Source organism: Eretmochelys imbricata, chromosome 3 (genome assembly GCF_965152235.1).
Source record: "Eretmochelys imbricata isolate rEreImb1 chromosome 3, rEreImb1.hap1, whole genome shotgun sequence".
Classification (NCBI taxonomy): Eukaryota; Metazoa; Chordata; order Testudines; family Cheloniidae; genus Eretmochelys; species Eretmochelys imbricata.
This window is the reverse complement of record NC_135574.1, coordinates 135,253,163-135,270,999: the sequence shown is the minus strand read 5'-3', so window position 1 is coordinate 135,270,999 and position 17,837 is coordinate 135,253,163. Positions and strand designations below refer to the sequence as shown.

General features: G+C 42.3%; 1 protein-coding gene across 3 annotated transcripts in view; it reads right to left on the bottom strand.

Annotated features, from left to right (window-relative positions):
* MTR (5-methyltetrahydrofolate-homocysteine methyltransferase) overlaps positions 1-17,837 on the bottom strand; it is a 74,276-nt gene that overhangs the window by 22,287 nt on the left and 34,152 nt on the right. For all 3 annotated transcript variants that reach the window (XM_077813459.1, XM_077813460.1, XM_077813461.1), the window contains 8 exons: positions 17,089-17,274; positions 16,026-16,205; positions 13,046-13,162; positions 12,809-12,949; positions 6,983-7,072; positions 4,925-5,077; positions 4,163-4,270; positions 1,131-1,231 (listed from right to left, as the gene is read on the bottom strand). In XM_077813459.1, coding sequence (XP_077669585.1) covers positions 1,131-1,231; positions 4,163-4,270; positions 4,925-5,077; positions 6,983-7,072; positions 12,809-12,949; positions 13,046-13,162; positions 16,026-16,205; positions 17,089-17,274 — 1,076 coding nt within the window. The remainder of the gene's footprint in view (positions 1-1,130; positions 1,232-4,162; positions 4,271-4,924; positions 5,078-6,982; positions 7,073-12,808; positions 12,950-13,045; positions 13,163-16,025; positions 16,206-17,088; positions 17,275-17,837) is intronic.

The window sequence follows — 17,837 nt, the reverse complement described above, 5'->3', positions numbered from 1 at the left end:
ACTGATGGTAAAACATTACAGTGGTAAATTTTAAGTGTGAAGAGAGGAACAGAATAAACAAATACAAAAAACTAACATCAGGGCTCAAAAAATCCACTTGCTTTGGGCAATTGAGGCAACCTGTACCATAAACTTATGTAGAACTTATGTTTTCCTTTACAAGAAAATTAACTTTCTATTCCTTATGACTGTGTAAATAACTTTCCAAACACCCTTACAGTAAACCAATACAGTGTCACCTTTCTGAATCTGCACAGGTAACTCAAGTGCCTCTGTTACTGCTCATAACTGTGCAAAGCAGCAGTAGAGCAAAGCTGACAAACCTCTGGTCAGTTCCACAAGCTGCTATTCACAACCACCTGGGCAGCAGGGAAAGCAACAAGAATCATGTCAGTTCCATGCCGCTTTGGCAGACAAGGAGTTATTCATGGGGAAAAGAAGCCAAACAAAGGGTGAGGTAGGAGCCAAGTATCCAAGTACTCTGCTTGCTGCTGACCTCCACACCCCTTGTAACAGCTAGGATGTTCTGCATAAGGGACAAAAAAAAAAAAAAGGAAGTTTAATCTTCTTTCCAGTAGCTAGAAATGGGAAGAATTTTAGATTTATAAGATGCCTATTAGCCAGAGGCTGATATGAAATACAGGTCCCTGCCCCAAGCAGTATCCTGGGACAGAACCCCGTCTGAAATCCTCGCTTTTCCCTCTTCGCGGCAACTGATAGCAGGAAGCTGGGTTTTTCATGTGGGTACTTCCCCTGGATTTTGATGGTGGGGCCTCAGTGCTAGATGAGCCTCTCAGCTTAAACTTAAAAAAAAAGAAATTATCAACCTTCACAAAGACCTTCAAGTTTCAAGGGCTTGTGGCTGTGAAGAAAAAGTTGAAAAAAAGGACCTTAAAGGTTCAAAAGCAAATGGCACATAAAAGTAACCCGTTTATTTTTCTTCTAAAACCTTGTGGGTTGAAGTCAGTTTCCTGGTTCTTTTTGTTGCTGTTTTTAACTCATAGGACTAGCAATCCTGCCCCTTGCTTTTTGCCCTATTCTAGTTTCTTCTGACACAACAAATTTTATTATAATTTAGAAGAGAATATTATACTGTAAAGAAAACAGGGACAAACAGCTAAGCTCATTACCTGAAATTGTTGCAGCCTAGTACCACTCCCACGATATTCTTGCCAATATCATGTACGTCTCCTTTTACAGTAGCTAGCACTATTGTGCCATGGTAAGGGTCCTGCAAGATGAACAAACATCTCAGTATTTATAACTGTGAGGAAGGCTCAATTTGGTTGTACCGCACCCAGCATAATGGGGTCTTAGTCCACAAGTGGGGTTCCTAGTGCTACTGCAACACAAATCAATATTAAATGACAATTATTAACTGAAAAGTAACTGATTTCTGAGACCGATTTAACTGGTAAAACTGTTTTAGAGCTGAAACCTATTTTGTTCAGGGTTACACAGACTTGAACTTGTGTAGTACCGCTGCTCTAAAATATAACAATTGCACTAATATCCTAGTTTAATTAGATAAAATATTTAGAACGGAGAACGACTGCTCAGAACCAAGTGCACGTTTGTGCCTCGAGGATAATTTTGATCCATTTGAATGTTGTACTGAAAGGGAAGTGAATTATGGATGGAAAGGAATTGAGGAGTAAAGTTTCACACACACCAAAAGAGTTAGAATCTTCTACAACTCAGTAATAACGGGCCAGACTCTCTAGTCCAACCTGGCTATTTTATATGACTCAAGCTGCACAAGTTGGCCGGATTCGGGACATCAATGGCCAGCAGAGAATTTGCCTTAAAGATCAGAACCTACCAAGGGTGTAAACCTAGACGAAGGAGCTCCTGCGCCAGATGCACCCCCAATGCTGGCACAGAGGGCACTGCCAGTGATGTGGCAAAAGTAGAGTCCCCTATAGTGATTCTCCCTCAAGAACCGTATGTCAGTGGCATACCTTAGAGCAGTCCATAGGCTGCTATAATTCCATGTCTGGACTGGTGCAGGACAGGGAGCAGTCATAGGCTCCATGATGGCTCCCCGCTTCCCTGCATCAAGCAGAGCCCAGGCAGAGGGGAGAATATTGCATATTAAAATACAACTAGAAATATACATTTTGAGTATCTTCTCTCCTATATGGATCCAGGAACAGTCACCAGATCTCCTCCTTGGGGCCTCCGGTGCCTTTTCTGGGCTTGCTAGAACACTTTCCATTATGCATCTCCATAAATCTCAGCGTGCCTACTAATGAAGTGTTCTTTCAGCAATCACTGCTGCTCTCACTAATAAGTCTTTTTGTGAAGTGCTTGCATCTCTGATCATCTACAAATCCTTAGCTCCTCAAGGATATTGCTGTTTACTAAAATGGCTAATCTCTTAACAATACTTCTCTCTTTTAGGAGAGAGGGCATTTGAGAACACCACACCTAATGATGGTTCACTAGGAAACATCTTAGAGGAACTACAGTGATGAATTTTGCGGAGCGTTTTCTGTTGGAATACATAAAAATAAATTTAAAAATCTATTTAATCAAGTGAGTGGCGGGGGAAAACTATATGAAAGTATGATGACCTAGTAACCACTATAGACTTAGCCAGTGATGAAAGCTCTAAGGAAATAAAGACATTAAGGGGAAAGGAAGAAATAAAATCTATACTAGACAAGTACTTTATTTTAGATGTACTCTATTTAAACATGGTCATTTTGATTGCTGCAAATGAGGTGGAGTGCTCCAGTAATGGCTACGGACCCAAATTACTCTTTTTATTCTGCTACTGGCTGTGGTTGCAGACCTTTTGTCCTCTCATGCAAGAGGTATGGCTTCACCATCCCTGCCTCTCAGTGACTGAAATGGTCCTGGAAGGAACCATGAAAAAGTGAAGTCTGTCAAGTGTGCAAACGTGCTTTCAGACGGAGGCTGCAAGGCATTCTCCTCCTGCTCAACAGCTATCTCCAGGAGCAGTATTTCCAGGGGAAGACTCTATAGCTCTCACCGAGCAGACACTGCAGGAGGGACTGCTCAGTCTTGGTCATTCTTTTCCCACCTTCCCCATCAGAGCAGCAGTCTTACATTGAGCAGGAGCTGACTCTTTCTTAAAATCCCTCAAACTCTGTTAGCTTCCCTCTTTGGTGACACAGAGTTCACCAAATGCCACAGAGGCCACAAAGCTCACACGGGGCCCAATCCAGATTCTTATTGGCACTGGATCAGATACAGGCAGTCACCCTAAAGAGGAATACTAGGGTGCACACAACTTAAAATAGACAGGAGTTGGTTCGGAACAGAGAGCAGCAGAAGCAAAGAATATGTTGCTGCTGCGAATGGAGGGGAAGGGAAAAAAAGTCTGCAAAATCATTCTCGGGCAGGAGAGAGAAAAATCCATGAGAGATGGCTAAGGGAGGAGAAAGAGAAAAAAAGACATGCTCTCTCTCTCCCGTTAAATTATACGGAATTTTTTTTCTATTAAATTCCTTCTTTCCAGCATTTAAAAAAAAATGTTTAACCATTATTTCATGAAAGGCATAACCATGTAAAGAATGGATAGCAAATGGAAAATAAATTCTATATCAAGAGGCCTTGATGTCCGCAGCACAAAACTATAAATCCATTGAAAAGTATTCATCTAAGGAAAAGCCCAAGAAAACTTACAAATTTTAGGTTTACCATTTCTCTGGATTTCTCCTGATTTTTTAAAATTCTTTTACATTATGCTGCTGCAGAAGTTTCCATTTGCCACAACATCTGCTGCTGACAAACCGCAGAAAGCAGATCTTGCTGCAGAATTTGGATCTGACATCGCATCCAGGCCCCCGATAATTGGCAAAGCCATATGGGATTTGTCATTTTCAGTTTACCAGCGTTATTCCACAAATTCTGAAGTTCAAACTAAAAACATATACGACATTTCAGACCCAACCACAGAAGTTCTGGTGTTTGGCTTCAGGTCACAGCCATGCGGAGCCTGAGCGTGCCACGTGATTTGGACTCCTAGCCCTAATTCATACAAGATCCACTTGGAACCAAGCCTAAGTTCACACACTGAGGTGTGCCTGGCCTAGATTTCAGGTTTTTAAAACAAACAATTCATATAGATCTATAGCCCAGCTTCAGTGAAAGATAGTTTTACAGAGTTACAGCACAAGAGAGCACAACTTACCTCTTCTTCAATGCTGACGGATTTAGCTCTCTTTTCCTCTCTTTCCTTTTCCATGAAGGGAATGAGGTGGCCAACTGCCTTCTTCATAACTCGAGCAGACTTTATCACCTGAATTGACAAATGGAGGAAAGGAGTGTCAGACACAGAGAAACTACAGCCCTTCAACAGCCTGTTTTTCTAACCAGTCACAGAAAACCTGCAAACCAAAATACACATTTGCAAACACAGATCCCACTCTTGCGGTGAGCTCCATGCTGTCCAACTACTGCTCCATGCAGAGCCCCACTGAGTGCCTGGAGCTCACTGTAGGAGGAGGGCTGTGTGGCCCAATCCTGACAAGTGCTTAGTAACCACCAAACATAAATAGCTCAATGTGAGTTGAAGGAGCTCACCTCTTTTCAGGATCAGGCCCTTAAGTAAAATCCACTAAAGATGAAATTACAATGCAATGGTCAAAGAGGTGCCCACCAAGCAGCATGGAAAAAAGATGGGGAATTGAAAAGAAAGGGAAGGAAACAAAACAGAAAACCCAACAAAACCCCACCTACAAAGAAGGGTCATGTGCAATGAAAGAACAAAAAACATCATCATCTTAATAGCTACATCTACTTTTTTAGCATTTAAACATTCCACTTCCTTTGGAAAGGGAAGCTGGATAGAACCACTTATGGACACTTATTATAAGCAACAACTGGATAGATAATAGAGAGGCTAGGCTAAACTTGTGGAAATACAAGAGACAGGGATTATTCTAGTCTTTACCTGAGGCAGAAACATCTTTCCAGCACCAAAAAGATCACCAACAACTTTCATGCCATTCATCAGGGGCCCTTCAATTATGTTCAGAGTTCTGGGATATTTTTCATAGTTTAATCTTGCCTCTTCTGTGTCCTCAATGACGAATTTTTCAATGCCCTGAAACAAAATTTACAAAATTTATATATATATATATATAAAAATAAAAATCCACACATATATACACACACACTGTGTGTGTGTGTGCGCGTGCGTGTTCGTGTCGGTGTTCTCCCCATAATTTTCAGAGTCCTTTTAAAAAAAAATCACAAAAGCAAAAATTGATCAACTTTAGACTGCTTATCTTCAAGAATGCATCATAACTATCTTTCAATTACTTTTTCTTGGACAGCCTTGCTCTCATTAAAATATGCATAAGATACTCCTGAGGGAATTCTGTGCCAAACTTAAAAGTTCTGTGCCAAAAAAATTAAAAATTATGCACACAATATTTTAAAATTCTATAAAATTCTGCAAATTGTATTTGTCAATAAATAAATGTGGCTCCAGCAGGCAGTGGGGAGCAAAGGCCACTGACTATGTTGAGGTGGGAGATCACCCTGAAGCCTGCACCTCCCCCAGTACAGACACAAAGCAGTGAGGCTGCACCTGACCCTGACTCAGTGCAAGGGCTGGCCCTACCCCTCTGCGCCAGTTACGGGCAGGGAGGCTCAATCCAGCAGAATCCAAGTGTGGTGGGGTTTGGAGTGTGGGAATCCAGGTGTGGGGTGAGACGTTTCTGCATGGGGCAATATGTGGGAAAGTGGCTCAGTGGGAGATCTGGATATATAGGAGCTCGTGGGGGGGTTCGGGGTGCAGGGGCAATGAGACTCTACGGGGAGGAGGAGGGGGACAGTGGCACGTAAACCCGTGCGTCCCCCCCATGACTCACCTCTGTTTGGAGGGGGGCAATCTTCGGGCCCCCCCCGCCCAAAACCCTGCACCCAGGGTCATTCCCCCACCTCCCCACCCCACCCCCAGCTTCCCTACAGTTTTCTGCAGGGAAGCACAGGAATTCTGCGTGGTGGGGATGCATTTTCTGTGGGTGTGCGGTCACACAGAATCCCCCCAGAAGTAATAAGAACATAAGAATGGCCATACTGGATAAGATCAATGGTCCACCTAGACCAGTATTCTGTCTTCTGATAGTGGCCAGTGCCAGATGCTTCAGCGGGAATGAACAGAACAGGGCAATTTATAGAGTGATCCATCCCATCATTGAGTCCCAGTTTCTGGCTCTCCAAGGTTTAGGGACACCCAGAGCATGGGGTGGCATCGCTAACCTACTTGGCTAATAGCTACTAATAGACCTATTCTCCATGAACGTATTTAATTTTTTTTAACCCAGTTATACTTTTGACAGTCACAACATACCCAAACAATGAGTTCCACAGTTTGACTGTGCACTGAATGAAATACTTCCTTATATAGGTTTTAAATCTGCTGCCTATTAAATTTATTGGTTGACCCCTAGATTTTGTGTTATGTGAAGGGGTAAATAACACTTCCTTATTCACTTTCTCTATGCAATTCACTATTCTTTATTTAGTATGCAATTAGTAAACTGTCTACAACAAGCATCTATCCAAACACTGACTAATCATGAAGTTACATAATTATATTTTGTGCTAACTCCCAACATAAACAAATCTTTTTAAAGAGTTTCAACGGAAACCAGTTTATGATTACATGAACGCTGCTCTTCATCGCATTTGCAACCCAAACATACCAGCATCCTTTTAATGAAAAGTGAAATGGAGTAGAAACAGAACATTAGAAGTGAAGCTGACCAGTCAATCCCCATTCACCTAGTTGAGTAAATTGCAAGTGAAAGAGTCTAAGCAGTGAAAACTAAACATGATTATTTGTTTGAAATTACTTGTGTTATTAGTAACATAGGCGAGAGATTATGAATTTTAAGCCAACAGTGGCCTTCTTAAGGACTATATCTTGGTAACAGCAGGTGGGCCACAGGTATGATATCTGCATACTTTGACTACGTAAAGTAACTTTATATAAATTCACCTTGACAAGTGAGTATTCCAGCCTTTCCTCCACGGTGCTATCCCGCCATTCATCAGTCTGTACCATTTTCTTTCCTCCTTGGGCATGAGTCTAAAATGGATTGAGAGAGAATTGGAGTCAGTGGGAATTTGACTGGGTACAGGACACAGTCATAACCTCAGAATCTGGTCTTTTATTTTTCTAGGAATCAGAATTTAAAACTTCACACACATCCCACACTAAACGTTTTTAGGCCTTTGAAAGTAGTATTGTTTATACAAGTACACAAAGCACTATGACAGGTTTCAGAGTAACAGCTGTGTTAGTCTGTATTCGCAAAAAGAAAAGGAGGACTTGTGGCACCTTAGAGACTAACCAATTTATTTGAGCATGAGCTTTCGTGAGCTACAGCTCACTTCATCGGATGCATACCGTGGAAACTGCAGCAGACGTTATATACACACAGAGATCATGAAACAATACCTCCTCCCACCCCACTGTCCTGCTGGTAATAGCTTATCTAAAGTGATCATCAAGTTGGGCCATTTCCAGCACAAATCCAGGTTTTCTCACCCTCCACCCCCATACACACACAAACTCACTCTCCTGCTGGTAATAGCTCATCCAAAGTGACCACTCTCCCTACAATGTGCATGGTAATCAAGGTGGGCCATGTCCAGCACAAATCCAGGCTCTCTCACCCCCCCGCTTTTTTCCGGGGACACACACACACACACAAACTCACTCTCCTGCTGGCAATAGCTCATCCAAACTGACCACTCTCCAAGTTTAAATCCAAGTTTAACCAGAATGTCTGGGGTGGGGGGGGTAGGAAAAAACAAGGGGAAATAGGCTACCTTGCATAATGACTTAGCCACTCCCAGTCTCTATTTAAGCCTAAATTAATAGTATCCAATTTGCAAATGAATTCCAATTCAGCAGTTTCTCACTGGAGTCTGGATTTGAAGTTTTTTTGTTTTAAGATAGCGACCTTCATGTCTGTGATTGCGTGACCAGAGAGATTGAAGTGTTCTCTGACTGGTTTATGAATGTTATAATTCTTGACATCTGATTTGTGTCCATTTATTCTTTTACGTAGAGACTATCCAGTTTGACCAATGTAAATGGCAGAGGGGCATTGCTGGCACATGATGGCATATATCACATTGGTGGATGTGCAGGTGAATGAGCCTCTGATAGTGTGGCTGATGTTATTAGGCCCTGTGATGGTGTCCCCTGAATAGATATGTGGGCACAGTTGGCAACGGGCTTTGTTGCAAGGATAAGTTCCTGGGTTAGTGGTTCTGTTGTGTGGTATGTGGTTGTTGGTGAGTATTTGCTTCAGGTTGCGGGGCTGTCTGTAGGCAAGGACTGGCCTGTCTCCCAAGATTTGTGAGAGTGTTGGGTCATCCTTTAGGATAGGTTGTAGATCCTTAATAATGCGTTGGAGGGGTTTTAGTTGGGGGCTGAAGGTGACTGCTAGTGGCGTTCTGTTATTTTCTTTGTTAGGCCTGTCCTGTAGTAGGTGACTTCTATCAGATTGATAGAGCCAGAAGAATTCCCAAAAGTAAATAAAGCAGGACAGTGGGGTGGGAGGAGGTATTGTTTCATGATCTCTGTGTGTATATAACATCTGCTGCAGTTTCCACGGTATGCATCCGATGAAGTGAGCTGTAGCTCACGAAAGCTCATGCTCAAATAAATTGGTTAGTCTCTAAGGTGCCACAAGTACTCCTTTTCTTTTTACAAAGCACTATGCGTCTGATGCTCTACTGATAAATAAAACTGACACCCTCTGAAAAGCATGTTGTAATGAAGATGTAGACACAAAAAAAAGACTTTAACACTACCACCACTAATAAGACATGCTGAAAGTACTCAACTTTAGGTTTCTACTTCGGAATGTAATTTAAATGGATCCCAGGCAAGCCCAGTGCACAATTCATTTTAAAATCCTAAATAATTAATTTGGCATTAGTTCAGTTCTGCTGGAGTAGAGTTTATGTTACGCCACATTCCGGATTATTTTTGAATTAAAAGGCATCCAGAACTATTTCATGCTGGGAATTTTCATCAGTACAAAATAGCCAACATACACTTTCTTTCTCTCATTTCAGGCTTTAGTCCCATAGCAGGATTTGTTCTTAAATACACAAATATCCACCAGAAAGGTACATGGTTGAGGAAAAAGAAGATCATTACATCCATCAATGCATTTGGTTCAAGTCAGTTTGCTTTCTGCAAACTGTTCCCATGGTGCATTTTGAAAGAGAAAAATTGCCCTAAACACTCCCACATTTCATTGACTTCTGATTGTCTCATCCCATTGCTTTGGATGTTTATCAGCCTTTTAAAGGTAGGACCATGTATTTGTATTGAGCTCAACTGACTTTAAAGTTTCTGCAGAGTTACCAAGCCTTATACCACTTTATTCTCTTCTCCCATAAACCTTCTGATCTTGTTCTACCCTCTTCATGAAATGGCCCTCAACCCTTTTGGATGATCCACAGAGGAAACTAGATTGGATCTCTCATCTATAGAAAGAATAAAGTCAGCTGGAGCCAAAGTGCTCTCCTTAATGCCTTGTCTACACCAGAAACTTGGAAGCATTTTTCTGCCCCAGTGCTACCTACAGTGGTAGCTGTAATGTAGACAGCAAGCAGGTGTTCTCTCTGTGTCAACTTCCCCTGCAGATAGCACAGTAGCTGGGTCAAAAACAGAGATAACCGAGAGGCCAGATGAGGATGGCACATTTATATGGATATAAAGGTGCTTGAGGGAAGCGAGACTCCAATTTGCAGAGGGATGAAACAGAGAAGAGAACGTTTAAATAACCAGTGGCCAGTGTAAGTCAGAGTAAGAGGAGACTAGAAAAGAGGAAAATCACATGTTGCTATAGATGAGATCCAGGATACAGGCAACAATGATTATAGATTGGTGAAGGCTATGGGAGTCAAGCACAGAGAGGATGAGTACATCATGGAGGCCACCACTCACCCTGAAATCCCCAGTAAAGAGAAACTTGGCAGAAGAGACATTAACAAGAAGTCAAATAAAAGAGGGAGGCAGGGTGGATAAGACTTTTGAAAGGGAAGTGGTAAACTAGAGAGTTTAAACAGTAGAAGGAGAAATGAGGTTGGATGGATGAAAAAAGGAGCAAAAAAGTAATAACCTTGTGCTGGGCCTCTGGCCATGCATTTCGGTAATGGGATCAATTTTACTCACAATTATGTAGCATGTAATTAATGTATAGAATTTGCTGCTGCGGGGGGGGGGGGCACACACTATGAATGGATTTTTACAATAGGATAATTCTGGACACAAAGGATGGAAAGCCATCTTCACTAAGGATGGAAACACTCCCATTGACTTCAATGGGGCCAAGATTTCACCCTAAGAATATTGCAGCTATGCAAGAGATGAATGAATCTCATGTTTCAGGTGCAACCTGATCCCCCAGGGGAGGTGGGACTAACAAAGAGGAAATCTCCACCCCCCCCCCCACACCCTCAGTGTGCGGCACTGGACAACTGGCAAGGTGCATTGCTACAGGCAGGGGATATGGAGGGAGGCTGCCTCACTCTGAAGCGCTGTTGGAGGCAGGATACCAAAGATGGACTTAGTCTGATCTGGTGTTGCAGTTTCCATGCTCATTGCATGTTAGCACCGTAAGGATTTCTACAGCTGACATGAAGGAATAAAGAAAATATGTAGGCTTACAGGGTGCAGCATCCAGTAACAGTTAAATACCCTCTGCAGAGCAGAAATCAAAGCAATTACACATGCCACACCAAATCAGTGAAACACATATATGAAATACATTTTTGAAGGGTGAAATTCATTCCAATGCACAGGGCCTGCACAAGGCCTTATATACCACTGAAGACTCAGGGAAGGGCTTTAGTGGTATAGTACACACAGTCCTGCATGGTTCCCCTGCATAAGACTGATCTCACCCAAAGCTTTACTGAAGCACAATACAAAGCTCTAAGAAAGTGCCATACAAAAACCCCAAGCCAAAGTCCCTATCTCCAGTGCAGGCCACATTTCAAAGCTGTCAGTTGTGGATTTTCTACAGATCCCCTACTGGAATTTTATGTTAAATTTTCATTCAGGTTTTAGGGATGTGCTGAATAGATAGATTCTCTCTTTTTGGTAAAGAGCGTGGGACTGTTCCAACTTCTGCAATAAAAACATCTACCCTGAGAACTGGGTAGAGAGTCCAATATCTGAAACAGTAACAATTCACATACTGAGACTGTATTTTTCCATGCTCTTAAGATTTACCAGAAGAAAGAGCCCATCTGCTTTACCCAACCATGTTACTGCTTTTCACGCTCTATTTGCATTCAAGGTCTGCCTCTTGCAGAAACACTTACGTGGTCCCTCTTGAGGGCTGTTGAATAGGATTGATTGGGCTATTAATTCCCTTTAACATTAAGGGACAACACCATAAATTAAGACATTTAGCCTACTGGACAGAGATATTTCTGGTTTAAAATAATCCCCTTTGGTTCTTTCACCACCACCACTTCGGGCCAAATTTACAAAGGTATTTAGATACCTAACTCACGTAGGTACTTAGTGAGATTTTCCAAAGCATCTATTTGAATTTTTAGGTTCCAGAATATCTTTGTTAACCTGGCTTTTAAACTATTTTATTTTTCACACCCTTTGGCTCTTCTATTTCATTGTAAGGCTCTAGTTGTTTTTTTATTCCTCCCTGCAACTGCAGATACCATAAATATCCACAGTTTACCATCACATCCAGGAAAGAACTTGTAAATCAACTGGTATTAAAAGAATAAAAGCATTGTACAAAACAACCTTAGTAATAGTATTAAGTCTTACATAAAGTGTGTGCTATGAGGACGAGGGATGACATGGATAGAAAAGTTTTCCTGTTATTTATTTTAAATTTACTGCCCTTGTTATTATACAGGCATGGACACAGTTGTGTCCTACAGGCCAAACACAATCCATGCATTTCAATAACACACCCTATAGTCCCCCTCATCTTTAATAAGGGGTGTGGCCTGCAGTCATTCGAAATAGCTCTTCAGTCTGGTTTAGGATTATTCTATAATGTGCCCTAGTAACTTACTTGGAAATCCACAGGAGGGTTGACACCAGTTTCAATGGGATCAGAATTTCACTTTAAGTCTATAGGGTTGTTAATCTGGCACCTTTCATATTCCTTTAGATAGGTACTTATATGGTCCCTATCACCAGTCTCTCACAAATGCATCGATTAACATAACACCCCTGTGGGGTCGGATAGTTTTAGTCGCCTTTTACAGATGGGGAGATGAGAAAGAGAGGGAGAATAAATGAAGTGCTCAAGAACACACAGGAACTCTGGCACAGCTGGCACCTGAATGCAAATCTGAGTCCCACTAGAATGCCTTTACCACCGGATCACCTTTCAGGCACACACAAAATGCTCTCTGTCCTCCAAAAAGACATGTAGGGGCTGGAGTTGCAAAAGAAAGAGCCCTCTTCACTTCCTGGGATGATCCCAGCCCCTAGTGCAATATGGAATTCTGCTCCAGAGGCAAAACAGTCTCAACAGAAGGTACGTTTGCCACAGGCTCTCCTTAGGAGTCAGAAGGACGCTGATTTGGTAGGCACCTTCAGGGCATGATGTAAGCGTATTCAATTTGGTTCAGTTTTTTTCCCCATTTGCTTTTAATAACGGAGCTGCTTACACCAACTGGGCACCTTCTACTACTCCCTGTCAGAGGCTACATAAATGTGTGTTTTAATCTTACCTGGTGTGTCAGCACTTAGATGCAACAGCCTAGGTTCTGTACAAAAGGTTAACAATGACATAACACTGAAAGTTACCTGGGCATAATGTAAAAGCTTCTCTGTTGCATCTGGGTCTTTATTCCAAATCAGATTCTCACACAGCTGTAGAAGTTCCTTGTGAATATCATCATACACTGGAAGATTCCCTGCATTCACTATCCCCATGTCCATGCCATACTGAGAGTACAAAAAAAAGATCAGCAGCAATATCCATAAAACCTCACACCACATATCTATGGAGCACAAATAATGTAGTCAGAAAGCACATCATACCTTAATTGCATGATACAGGAAAACTCCGTGCATTGCTTCTCGAATGGCTTCCATCCCCCGGAAGGAGAAGGACAGATTGGAAAGGCCTCCACTTATTTTAGCTCCTGGCAGTGTTTCCTAGCAACAGGATCAAAATATCAGCATGGTCAAACTTTACAGAAATGATTCCTAAAGAGGTGGTGGAGAGGATCTAATGATCCACAAAGAACTTGTTCCAGGTCTGTGTGGTGTTGGCAAGTCATATGATGATAGCGCCTCCCTTCCTCTCCTTGGTTCCAACTGCTTCTACAGTTATCCAGGCTCTTCCTTGCAGAGAAGGACTTGAATATCTGTAGAAGAAGCTGGAAACAGAAAAAGGAAGAACCAACCTAGCAATACATAAGCAACTTGTGTGGTTCCCAAAGGGATGACGGGCTATTATGAATGGGATTATGATTGGGAGGGGTGTTCCACATAATAGTAAACAGGAGGGGAGCTGCTCTCTCAAGATGTGTTCCACACTGTGAAAGTCTGACAACTTCTGCTTTCTACAACACTAACATGTTCACTTTTCCTTAAACTGAGCAAAGAAACCAGGAAGAAAAGGGATCTAACATAGTAACAACTCACAGATTATCTTTCTCAACAAAAACTGTAAATTAATTATCTGTCATCCAATATTAACTAGATCCTGTTTGTTAGATTTTTTTTATTAAGAAGAAGGGCTGTCACTGCATTTTTTAGTCAAAACTCACAGAGCAGCCAGGGTAAATTTAGTAAAAGTCACAAGGTGAGGGTAAATGGAGTGTAAAGTCACAGGAGCACTATTTAAAGTGGGTGGGGTTCTGCCCCCAGAGGGTAAGACGTTGCAGAACAAGCCCACCCCACACTCACCCAGCAGCGGTGGCTCCTATCCTGCGGGGCTGGTCCAGCTCTGCCCTCTGGTCTGTTGGCTCTCGTCATAGCATGCAAGCAGGGCCTGTCTCCTACAATGCCCCCACTCCAGCCCTAGCACCACCAGATCGCTTGCCCCAAACTGGGTTGTGGCTGGAAAAGTGGCCATACCATGGCCCAGGTTCCCTGCTACTCCTGCCCTAGAAAATCCCAGACACACAGAAAAATCCTGTCCACAATAAAAAGTAATAGACAAACTGGGGGGGAGGGGGGAAACCCACAGTATCAATGACACTTACCACCATGACAAACCTGCAGCCCTATTAATAAGGCCCAAGGTCTAGGGCCAAAAGTAGCTGCAAAGCTGAAGGTTTGCAGCAGGGAAGCTAAAAGCAGCAGACATCCTGTGCAGGAAGATTCTGCCTCCTCTGTTCATTGCAGAGAAATCTCTGTGGGAGGCTTCCACAGTTTACTAGAGGAGAGGGAGGAAGATAGTGACATGGCCAATGGATCTGTGAATAGACTGCTTTGAGGAGGTACGGTGAGTCACATCCATACTACTCAACAAGCCCTACTAGCAATCAACACCTGACTGTAGTGAATGCAATGGAGATCTCTTCCCACTCTGCCTCAGAGAACTCCTCTGTAGTTCCCTGAAATCAGAACTCTGATGTTTATGGGATTAGCACTTAGGACAAAAAGTTAATGGGTCAAATAGCATTTTGGGGGCAATTACCATGCATCTCTGATACGAATGAATTAATTAATATTCCTTAAAACTGAGAAACTCTCAGACTAAGGCCAGAAGGGACCAGCATGATCATCTAGTCTGACCTCCTGCACATTGCAGGCCACAGAACCTCATCCACGCACTCCTGTAATAGACCCCTAACCTCTGGCTGAGTTACTGAAGACCTCAAATCATAATTTAAAGACTTCAAAATACAAAGAATCCACAATTTTTTCTAGTTTAAACCTGCAAGTCACCCATCGCCCAGAACACGCACATCTGTTGACTGCCAACACTTCCAAGGTTATCCCTGGTTTTGGAATTATTTTGTGATTGTTAAATATCTGGGTCAGGTTTTGGGCAACTGTGGTTCCGAGCAGCTCAGACTATGGGAGTGTAGAAATAAAGGACCCTCCAAATCATTGTCTTCCCAAAGGGAATCAATCATTGCCCTGCTACTTACATACCCATCATCCGCCTGCCTTCTCTCAGCAGGCCTGTGTCCCCACTTCAAACACACACATACACACACTTAACTTGAATTGTGTTTTTTAGGGAGCAGCTGACAGCCCTATTCTGGAAAGGTGGACAACTAATCCACCTCTACATCCTGTAACAACCAGACCTGGAAGAGCTCCTCCATTCCCAGTGCTGCCGCTGCCAAAAGTGCCTTAACACGCAACGCTAGAGTCATGCCACAGGAATACACTGGGCTAGCTTGGAATCCAAAAATCTCATCTGGTGACTGGAAAGGCTTTCTGAGTTCAACTGATCCTGGACAGAGATAGGACAGAGTGTTGCCTGCTCATCTCCCAGAAAATATCTCAAATAGAATCTGTTTGCAAGGGCTGGCAACAAATAGAACCCATCACATTGCCCCCTCAAATGTAACGGTAGAATGGGTGACATGGCTTTATACAAGTGATGCCCTTTATTTCTGGGTGTCCCAACAGGTGTACTGTGACTAAACAAAAAGTAAAGAAAGTCTTACATTAGAGCATAGACAAAACCTGACCTAATCCAGTCACAATAATTGAACTTAATTAAACAAGTCAGCTTTCACATGTCTTGAGGGGGGCCTTTTGGCCAATGCGCTGACATTTTATGAATGTTACTTCATTTCATTAATACCAATATATTTATGGTACAGTTTATGGACTGAGCTAAATTGAAAGCACTACATAATGTATAATGTTTCCTATTGGAAGCAGAGCAGTGTTGAGAAACTACTGCAATTCACAGGAGTAGTCCACTATTATTAATTTAAGAAGTAAATTATTGTGAAGCACTGGGGATTTTTTAAGTAGATCTGCATGAAGTTATAATAAAAAAACAAAACAAACAAAAAAAAAACAGCAACAGCCCAAAACCCCTCACTTTTATGGTTTTAGCTGCACTGATGAAGTTAATTGCATACAGGTTATGTTCTTCCATTCCAGTCCCTATGGTCAGAATATTGGGGTCAAAAATTATATCGTTTGGATTGAAGCCCACTTTCTTCACAAGGAGGTGGTAAGCTCTGGTGCACACTGCAATTTTAGTTTCCGTTTCTGTGGCCTGGAAAAATAAAAGAAGGAGTATGAAAAGAAAGCATTTCTGCTGTGTAACACAAGAGACAGGATGGAACCAAACCTCCAGAGCTAAATTGGCAGGTCTCTCATGAATCAGAGTTACCAATTCGAACACCATGAACTTGGGAAAAGATGAGATTTTGAGTTTATAAAGTCCAAGTTTAGGCATGTTCAGAGCTGAGGGGTCTTGGTTCAGTCCATTAGAGAAAGGAAGTAGGTTAGATCGAGAGAGACACTCCACGGTTCCGGCATGGGCCCCATTTCCAGCATTGCAGCAAAACTTAAGACAGCTCTGGCAAGAACAAAACTAATTCACAAATAGATCTGAGCTTAGTTCTCTCTCTGATCCATATGCCAATCAGTTTCTGAACTAGAAACCTGAAGTGGAAAAGAACTATAGAATTTAAACAGAAATTTTATCTCTCTGCTATAAAATTTCTGCCTACTCCACTGCCACAATCGTCATCTAGTACAGATGGCATAGCCTTGTGGCACACCAATACTGCTGCTACTACTGGCAGACCTTGGCTTCTTATGATGGGGCCCGGGGCTGCTCTATATGGCTCAGGTCTGATTCTGTCACTCTTAGTCTTACAGGAGTGGTATATTCAATTCAATCAATCCCGTTGTTTCAAATAGACTACCCACATGGATATAGTGCTATCTCAACACAATCAGGCCAACAGGTCAAAAATGTCTCTAGATTGGAGGGGCAGGGGACGAAGAAGGTGTTACTAAGATTGTATAGGCCTCTAATCGTATTTGACCCTAACTACACCGCCACTTTACCTCCTCCTCCTCCTATGGGAATAGGATGCCGGTCATCTCAAAAAGTGAAATCTGTCACATAATAAGAAAGTGACACTCACTTGACCCACTTCATCAAAAGCCATGACCACCACAGCTGCCCCGTACAACTTAATCCTTCTTGCTTTTTCCAGGAAATCATCTTCACCTTCCTTCAGGCTGATGCTGTTCACAATGCATTTCCCTTGGCAACACTTCAAGCCAGCTTCAATCACAGAGAAATTTGAAGAATCGATGCATAATGGCACCTGTATCCAGCAGAAAGATAAAGAGGGGACGTGCAAATTAGCAGCAAATTTTCCCTGAGAACCATCCACCAACTTAAACAAAAGTCTGGAAAAGCAAACACAAAATTCATCAGGTTTTCAAGCCTGCTTAAGGATAGGAATAAAAAACAGGAGAAATCTACCAACAAAATAGCACCCAGAATACTTGCTTTCAGTGCAAATCTCAATGCAGCTCTAAATACAAAGCTGCTATGGTGCCTCCATAACATGCACATTATACAGAGATCTCTCTCTTCCCTGCTCTCCTCCCCTGCTTATCTTCCAGCATGCAAGTATTGGTTTTTAGAAAGCCAAATTCCTTGGCATCAGCAGGTTTTAGTATCATGTGGGAGAACCTTCCTATATCTACAGTGAACTCTGGATCCTTGTTCTGCAGACAGATGAAATTTACGTATGAGAACACTGCTAAGCACAGCACTCTACTGCTAGTTTATATTGTGCATAGTGGTTTTAAAAAGGACTTGATATTCTGCTCTGCCAACCAAAGGAAAAATGCAGCATGCCTTTGAGTTGGCAATAAAAGA